General features: G+C 42.0%; 1 protein-coding gene across 1 annotated transcript; it reads right to left on the bottom strand.

Annotated features, from left to right (window-relative positions):
• Positions 1-7,010: 7,010 nt before the first annotated feature.
• MOS (MOS proto-oncogene, serine/threonine kinase) lies at positions 7,011-8,393 on the bottom strand. The gene has a single exon (XM_006126155.4). It carries the CDS (start codon positions 8,243-8,245, stop codon positions 7,196-7,198), a length of 1,050 nt encoding a protein of 349 aa, XP_006126217.1. The 5' UTR covers positions 8,246-8,393; the 3' UTR covers positions 7,011-7,195.
• Positions 8,394-9,187: the final 794 nt, after the last annotated feature.

The raw sequence follows: 9,187 nt of genomic DNA, 5'->3' as shown, positions 1-9,187 counted from the left end.
ATCTATTAGTTTTATTACCTTGGTGGTGGGTTACGTATTGTAGTGATACAGCTAGCAGCTGAATCTCTCTGCAGGGATACATTCAACCCCATGAGCTAGGTCATTGTTTTAAGATTAATTTTCACCATGGTTTAAACTGACCCACTGGAGGCAACATACAAAGACATTTAATTGTCCTTATTTAATTAAGAATATCCAAATATCTCTATTTGATTACATATTTGTCTACCAAAAAAACAGCAGCTGTAAAGAAAGCTATTCACACTTACTTAAAAACCCAAAAACCCACTTGCTTATAAACATAAAATACACAGACCTCTTACTGAAAAATTGCCAACTTTGTTTTTATTGTATCATTGTAAAATAAATCAAATATAAATATAAATACAGGCAGTCCCCGGGTTACGTACAAGATAAGAACAAACCTACAGTCCCTAAGTTGAATCTGTATGTAAGTCGGAACTGGCGTCCAGATTCAGCTGCTGCTGAAACTGATCAGTTTCAACAGCGGCTGAATCTGGAGGCCAGTTCCGACTTACATACAGATTCAACTTAAGAACCCCAGGCATCCCCAAGTCAGCTGCTGCTGAAACTGATCAGCAGCTGATTCCAGGAAGCCCAGGGCAGGGGCTTCCTGTAGTCAGCCACTGGTCAGTTTCAGCAGCGGCTGACTTGGGGACACCTGGGGCAGAGCAGCTGGGGTGCTGCTGGGTTGGTCCAGTGGCGCCCAGAGCGGCGCTACGGGACCAACTGGCAGCGCCCCAGCTGCTGTACCACAGGTGTCCGGAGCAAAGCCGCTGCTCGCGTGTTCCGCCGCTTTGCTCTGCTTTGCTCCCCGTTCCCCTGGTCTGCAGACCAGCGGGACGGGGAGCAAAGCCGCGGAACACGCGGGCAGCGGACAGCCCAGACGCGTGTGGGCTGTCAGCTGGCCGCGTGCTCCGCGGCTTTGCTTCCTCTCCCTGGTCTGCTGGAGACCAGGGAGAGGGAGGGCCCGTTCGTAACTGCGGATCCGACATAAGTCGGATCCGCGTAACTTGGGGACTGCCTGTATTGTACTTACAGATCAGTGTATAGAATGAACTATACATGAGCAGTATAAACAAGTCAATATCTGTATGAAATTTTAGTTTGCACTGATTTTGCTAGTTCTTTTTATGTAGTCTGTTGTAAAACTAGGCAAGTTTATAGACAAATTGATGTATCCAGTGGTCTTTCAAGGGTACATGTACTCCTGGTTGAGAAACACTGCACAAACAAGTGCAACTGTTTACTCCTTAGCAGAATATTTGGACCATTGAACTCTGTGTCAGGCTGGGCTGCTTAACAACTCTAATGTGCTCTGGGAAATTTAGGATCTGATCTTGCCTTTCCTGTCAAAATATTCCATGTTTAGCATTGGGCTAGGAGCAAGTAGACTTTTGCCCACTTCTTGCCTGAACTGACAAACAAACCAACCCCTATTTTATGGTGAGGATAACAGAAGTGCAGAGGTGTGACAAGGATGGCATAGGATATTTATGGCAGGAACAGATGGAATAATTTGCCTTTGAACATTTTATAAATAAAATATTCATTGTTTCCCCAACTTAGCCCTATTACATTTCCAGTTACATATGGGAGAGTTGATGGGTAACCTACGACCATAATCCTGCATACATTTCTGTACAAGCTTAATTTTAGACATGAGTAGTCCAACTGAATTCACAAGTGAGCATAGAACTTCACACAAAAAATCTCTACCCCCAAAAAGATGCCTACATGTTGTTTGCAAACAAAGCTTCACCAATAGCTACAGAAGACCAATTCAAAATAAAGTAACAAAAACAGTTGTATTCAGTGTGGTTGTAGCAGTGTTGGCCCCATGGTATTAGAGAAATAAGGTGGGTGAGGTTATATCTTTTACTGTACCAATTTCTGTTGGTGAAAGACAAGTTCTCCTTTATAGTGGAGATGGTACCAAGCTCTCTCAGTTCAAGAAGTGCCTTCGGATGACAACAGCTTCTCTCTCGAACACAAGTTGGTCCAATTAAAAAACAAACAAAAAACCCCACAACCACACTCACCTTTCCTCTCTAAAATTCAGACACTCCATTTCCAATTTAATCTCTTCTTCCATCCATTCTCATTTCCCTTATATATTTGTCTTTGCAGGTCAAGGTAACTCAGACAGCTGCAATCTTTTCCTTTTTTCTGCTGATCACTTGGTGGATCAAGTTGACACCTGAAATCTGGAGTATTTCCCAGCTCTAAAGGGCTGGTTCAAAGAGGGAAAATTAAAAACCAAAACCAAAAAGCCTTGAGACTGAGAAGAGTTTTCGTTTTGATCCAAAACATGCCCAGAGTTCTCCTGACTGGTGTGTTGACACTTGATCACATATCATGACACTTTCCACATATCATGTTTGTTGAAATTTTAACTTGACAGCACTAGGATTAAATAAAATCTGTTTCTGAGTTGCATCTTGACTTTTTCCTAAAAAGTTTCAGAAAGAAAATTCTGTCATCCCAGTGTTCTGCTTAGGCTTCTTTATGCTACAGATCTGCTTTGCAGACCTTGCCCTCTAATTACACTAAATTGTTAGGGATACTTGAGCAGAAAATTCTACGAAGCACACTCATATTAACCATATTCTCTGCATATGAGATTATTCATCCACATTACAGATGCATTATTTATAGATGTGTGTTTGTCAAACTAAGGACAACATTGGAAACAAATTCCTGAGAATGTCTATGAAGTCATATTAAGGTTTTGACCCTTATGGATTCCATTGATAGTATTTAACATTGATAATAATTAATACAACTGATTACGTTTAACTGCAGTTAGCCTACAAAAATTAAGTGAAGAGCTATTTTATAGCCCTAATTCATCAATACATAATTGACCATAATTTTGAGGCATAGTTTGGGAAGCAGATTATCAGAACTAAGTGTTTTAAATGACTTGCTATTCACTTGTATGGATATGATAAGCTAGGAACAAAGGAGAACAGAGGCAGACAAAAGGTATTCCTGTGTAAATCTTAAACATAACACTGAAACATATATCCTGTCAGAGGATGCCAGAGACAAAGTTGTCATTGCATCACTTTGTGGTCAGGGTACAGTTGTTCACACCAACATAGATATGACAATAGAGGGGAAATCCCAATGAAAAGTTATACAAAGAACTGCTATAAGCCACCCCCAAAGTTTCTACAAAAGCTAGTGAAGCCCTTTAAAAGGGACCAGTAGCAACCTTCTCAGGAAATGAGAGGTTGGATTAAGTCACCCAATAGTCTCACCTCTCTGGCAATTTGAGAATACCAATTTGAAAATAACCTGGTGACCAAGCCCATAATTGCAGCAGCATCTCAGAATCCTTTCCCCAGGCAGCCATACTGTAAATGAATCTTGCCACTTCATTCCTAAGATTTCTTATAGCTATCAGATCCCTCTTTCTGTTCAGGAAGCTCAAATGTTTGTCCAGCCCCCCCATCATAGCTCTAGCTTCTGATTTCTTCGCCCCCTCCCCCCACACTGGCTAAGAATATTTTTGGGGGGAGGGAGGGGAGGCTGCTTAAGTTCCAAAAAGTTTGTTTTTCCAGCTTGATACTTTTACACTCTAGACACTTTGCTTTTTAAGACTTGTCTAAACAGACAACATTTGTCCAGTGCTTAGTGCCAGGGAACCCAGAGTCTGATACCAGAAACTACTGTAGAAGCTGAGATCTATTAGTCTTATGGTGTTTCACATTCAGAACACTAGGTGAAGCAAAATGCAGGACAATGTAGCACTTTAAAGACTAACAAGATGGTTTATTAGATGATGAGCTTTCGTGGGCCAGACCCACTTCCTCAGATCAAATAGTGGAAGAAAGTAGTCACAACCATATATACCAAAGGATACAATTTAAAAAAATTAACAAATATGAAAAGGACAAATCACATTGCAGAACAGAAGGGGGATGCGGGGGGGGGGGGGGGAGGAAGGAAGGTAAGTGTCTGTGAATTGCTGATATTAAAGGTAGGGAGAGTGGGATGTTTGTGAGTTAATGGTATTACAGGTGATAATTGGGGAAACTGTCTTGGTAATGGGTGAGAAAGTTCAAAGACTTGTTAAGTCCTTGTTGGTAAGTGTCGAATTTTAACATGAATGACAGTTCAGAGGATTCCCTTTCAAGTGCAGATGTAAAAGGTCTTTGTAGCAGAATGCAGGTGGCTAAGTCATTTAGAGAGTGTCCTTTCTGGTTAAAGTGGCAAGAAACTGTTTTCTCTTTGTGATCTTGTCTGATATCTGTTTTGTGGGCATTAATCCTTTGGCGAAGTGTCTGAGATGTTTGTCCAATGTACATAGCAGACGGACACTTTCGGCACATGATAGCGTAGATTATATTTCTGGATGCGCAGGAATATGTGTTCTTGATCTTATAACTCACTTGGTTAGGTCCAATAATGGCATCAGCAGAATGAATGTGTGGACAAAGCTGGCAACGGGGTTTGTTGCAAGGGAAGGTACCAGGGTTGGTATTAGTGTGGTATGTCCTGTGGTGGTTGGTAAGAATCATCTTGAGGTTAGGTGGCTGTCTATAGGAGACTATGGGTCTGTCTCCCAGAGCCTCTTTGAGTATGGTATCCTGTTCCAATATTCCTGCGCATCCAGAAATATAATCTACGCTATCATGTGCCGAAAGTGTCCGTCTGCTATGTACATTGGACAAACATCTCAGACACTTCGCCAAAGGATTAATGCCCACAAAACAGATATCAGACAAGATCACAAAGAGAAAACAGTTTCTTGCCACTTTAACCAGAAAGGACACTCTCTAAATGACTTAGCCACCTGCATTCTGCTACAAAGACCTTTTACATCTGCACTTGAAAGGGAATCCTCTGAACTGTCATTCATGTTAAAATTCGACACTTACCAACAAGGACTTAACAAGTCTTTGAACTTTCTCACCCATTACCAAGACAGTTTCCCCAATTATCACCTGTAATACCATTAACTCACAAACATCCCACTCTCCCTACCTTTAATATCAGCAATTCACAGACACTTACCTTCCTTCCTCCCCCCCCCCCCCCCCCCCCCCGCATCCCCCTTCTGTTCTGCAATGTGATTTGTCCTTTTCATATTTGTTCATTTTTTTTAAATTGTATCCTTTGGTATATATGGTTGTGACTACTTTCTTCCACTATTTGATCTGAGGAAGTGGGTCTGGCCCACGAAAGCTCATCATCTAATAAACCATCTTGTTAGTCTTTAAAGTGCTACATTGTCCTGCATTTTGCTTCAACTACCCCAGACTAACACGGCTACATTTCTATCACTAGAACACTAGGTGTCACTAGCTTAAAACATTATGTCTGCAGACCATTAGTAGCTTGGTGAAGATTAGCTGTTCTAAATTAGGTTTTACATTAAATGCACTCTGATCACTAAGTTCCAAGACAGCCATGCGACTCAATATGGTAACAGTATGTTAAAATTCATAAGACTCTCGATTTAAGTTGTACAGTATTATGGGGCAAGTGATTATGGTACACTGTGAAATTGCCACACAATGACCTCTCCATAAAGCAGGTTTTGAAGGAAACAAGAAACATGGAAGACCAAGTCTAATATTTACCTTTACAGTTTTCTACATGCCGGTATGCTTCTCAAAGCCCTCAATAATAAATATTATGTAGAAGATTTAGGAGTACCTTTTAAATATGCAAAATTCTGTGATCAACAAGCCACAGACATTTTCATATTGAAGATTAGCATTTCCAACTCCAAATGACAAGAACCTATTTCCAATACTTCATAAGAAGTGAACAAATCAGTAACTTTCTGACTTGTAATACATTAATTCTTTAAGGAATGGAAATGAGTGAGAAATAACAAAATTGCACTGAACCACAGCTTCCCAGCTTCCCAAAATGAGCTATGAAGAGAAGAGCTGAAAGAGTACAGACTATAGCTGTCTTCACAGTTCCAATTCAGTCTTACAACACTAATCATCCAGAATGTGTCAGTTATTGTGACCCCAATTCAGTATCAAGACACCATTATTCTAGGCACTCTGCAAACACTCGTAGAGTCAGCCTTTGCCCCCAGAAAACTTTCAGCACAGGTTATGCCAAGATGCAACAGATGGATAAGACACAGGGGAGGTGTGATAATCTAGCAGTACTAGTTTCCCCAATTAGAATCTCTCTAAAACGTTTATGTTGTTACGGCAGCTTCCTTCCTAGCAGTTCTAAAATGTCTTCCTTAGTGCCAACCCCCAGTATTTAAAAAGTTGTGAATCAGGCCCCCCAAAAATCAAGAGTTTGGCTTTAAAGTATTTGGTTCTTTATTTCTTTTCAGAGTTTTTTAGCAGTTTGTGAAAGCTGTGATTTTCCATAGACTACAGGGGGCAGTGTTTTAAGTAAACCATCACAAATAGATTCACCTTAACAGCTGGCAACACTGCAGCCTTTTCTTAACTCAATACACCTGCTAATACAGCATTTGTAGAGTCAGTTTATCTTTAAGAACTTAAATTGATGAAAAACCATCTTACTTTGTTGCCAGGGTGCTAAACAGGCACACAAGTGACCCAACATCCTTATTCCTAACTCATCACACATAAAATGAATTGACATTTGGGGAAGTGGAGGAAGAAAGGTTATCTTCAATGTCTGACTGTTCTCGGTACATCTACTTATAGGATGTATGATCCGTATCTGTTGGGAGAATTGGGAATGAGAAGGAAGGTTATCAATAGACAGATACATGAAGAGATTTTCAGAGGCAGTTGAAAATACTGCCTCCATCTCACATTTTGCAAATAGTTAGCTAGATTGTTACAAGATGCCTATCACTCTGGTCTGAGGCATTTATAAAAATGCTTTTTGGTGGCTTAACAGTCATACTTCACCCCTCAAATACCATAGTTCAAAACCAAAATTCTGTTTTCTCCTGGGCAAGGCAGATGATATAGCAGACACATTTTGGACAGTCCTGCCTCTATGTATTTCCTCAACACTGACCAAGCTAATTTTAATCACTTTATTTATAGAAATCTCAATCAACAGGTACATTTTTTTTAACCTCTTTGGACAAAATAGAGGTCAGATCCACAATATGCTAATGCAGCCACACACACACACACAAAAAGGATCAAGAGAAAAGCCAGGCATAAAAGGGAAAAAGAAGAAGAAAGAGACACCACAGAACCTGCTATTGTCTATCTTGCAGTGAATGGAGGCTTTGAAGCAGCATTTCTGCACTGGGACGTTCCTCTGCATCAGATCTCCAGCAACTACTGATAATGGTCTCAAGTCTTTGGCCTGAGACTGTCTCAGAGAAGATTGCAGCAGCCAGAGAAGGACGCAAGTTATAGGCTACCACCGCATAGAGCACATATTGGCGCTCACCCGAGTAAGGCTGCTCACGGGTAACCATTTGCCAGAAGGTGATAGCAAAAGAATAAATGTCTGCTTTGGGTGTGACCCTCTCCCCTTTGAGAAGCTCAGGGGCACGGTGGGTATATGTGCCCCCCTGCTGGCAAAGCTGGGGACCTGGGGACACACTATTCTCCAACTTTTGGGAGCACCCAAAGTCTCCGATCTTGCACACACCCTGCTCAGTGATGAACACATTAGCAGGCTTCAGGTCCAGGTGCACAATGCATTGTGAGTGGAGGAAGGCTAAACCAGTCACAATGTCAGAGCAATAAGCCAGGGAGTCAGTTATGCTTAGGGGTTCTCTGCCACACCCATCCCATTCATCCTCTCCCTTTCCCCGCAGGCAGCCCATACCATAGATGACATGGTGGAGGGTAGTGCGGCCAGTATATTCCATGATTATGGTGCCCAGGCTGTCTTGGCTGGCAGGAGCACAGGTGCTGGCAGCTACAACACGTACCACATTGTCATGGAGGAGGCGGGCCACATTCAGTTCAGCCCAGAAACTTTGCCGTGATGCCAGCCGGTTTTTGCTGCACTTCTTCACCTGCTTCACAGCCACCGTCTCCCCACGGTAAGTAGCCTTGTAGACGGCCCCAAAGCCCCCAGAGCCCAAGGGGTGTAGTAGGCACAATTGATCCCAGTCTATAGAGCACCATGCCAGGCGGGGAGGCAGCCGACGAGCCCTCGGCGGCGGAGTTCCCCCCAAGAAGAGTTTTCCGCCTCTACCAGGGAGTACCAGGGGACTACTGCAGGGCCTCAGGTCCAGAGAAGGGGAAAACTCCAGGGAAAGAAAACTATTAAGAGGGCTAGGGGATGGCATAGTGAGATAGGAATAAGAACAAGAGCTGTATTTAAAAACAAAGAAAGAATGGCTAAGAGCCTCCTGAAAAAGAGGAACAAAGTAGTTGTTTCCAGAGCCTCTTTTATTCCCCCTCCTCTCTCCTCCCAAATAAGCTGCATCTGTCACCAAGTACCTGAACCCCAATCAGTTTCAGCTGCAAACACTTTTCTCCAACTCCAAAAGCAAATTCCACTCGAATCAAGGCTTTTAAAGAAAGCTCTTTGATACAAATGGGATTTAGGCTAAAATATGTCAACTCACATTATGAGATACTGGCCTTTTGTATTCATTTTTCTTCCCAGGAGAAAATGTTACTTCAAGTACCCCCAACTGACTGTCATTAGAAAATATCCCATGAGTGAATGGACTACAGTGACCAAGTAAAATGTTTCACTGTTGGCAAGAATGATAGTCACCAGGTGCATTAAACACCTCTCAGTTATTACTGGAGGAAGCAGTTGAAACTGAGAAAGCCAATACTGAGAAGTCTGTTAAGAGAATGATTGGTGGCAAAGATGGCTTCCCTATTTGTGAAATTACCTTTCCCTTCTCATGTCCTACTTGGTTAGTAAAGCCACTTTTGAGCTCATGATACAAGATAAGAGGCTGGTGCCCACTGACCTCAGTGGAAATATTTTCATTCAAAATATCCTAATGCTATGTCTTTGGGGCATGCTGCAAAGCCTGTCATTTTTTCCTGCTTTTGGTGAGGGACAATTATGATGATGGTGAAAGGGTGCAATGTGAGAAAGGAATAGGAATCTAGATTTTGTTGGGGAATTATAGATGTCGATAATAGTGCATTTAAAAAGTGTCAGGGCACCCTAGAATAGGGATCCCCACACTGTCAGCTTCCAGGGCCATACCACTCAGTCTTGCTCTAAGGGCAGAGCAGATTATAGAAAATGTCATTTTTTAACA

The sequence above is a fragment of the Pelodiscus sinensis genome, chromosome 2 (genome assembly GCF_049634645.1).
Source record: "Pelodiscus sinensis isolate JC-2024 chromosome 2, ASM4963464v1, whole genome shotgun sequence".
NCBI lineage: Eukaryota > Metazoa > Chordata > Testudines > Trionychidae > Pelodiscus > Pelodiscus sinensis.
The sequence above is the reverse complement of the archived record's forward strand: the minus strand, read 5'-3'. Positions and strand labels throughout refer to the sequence as shown.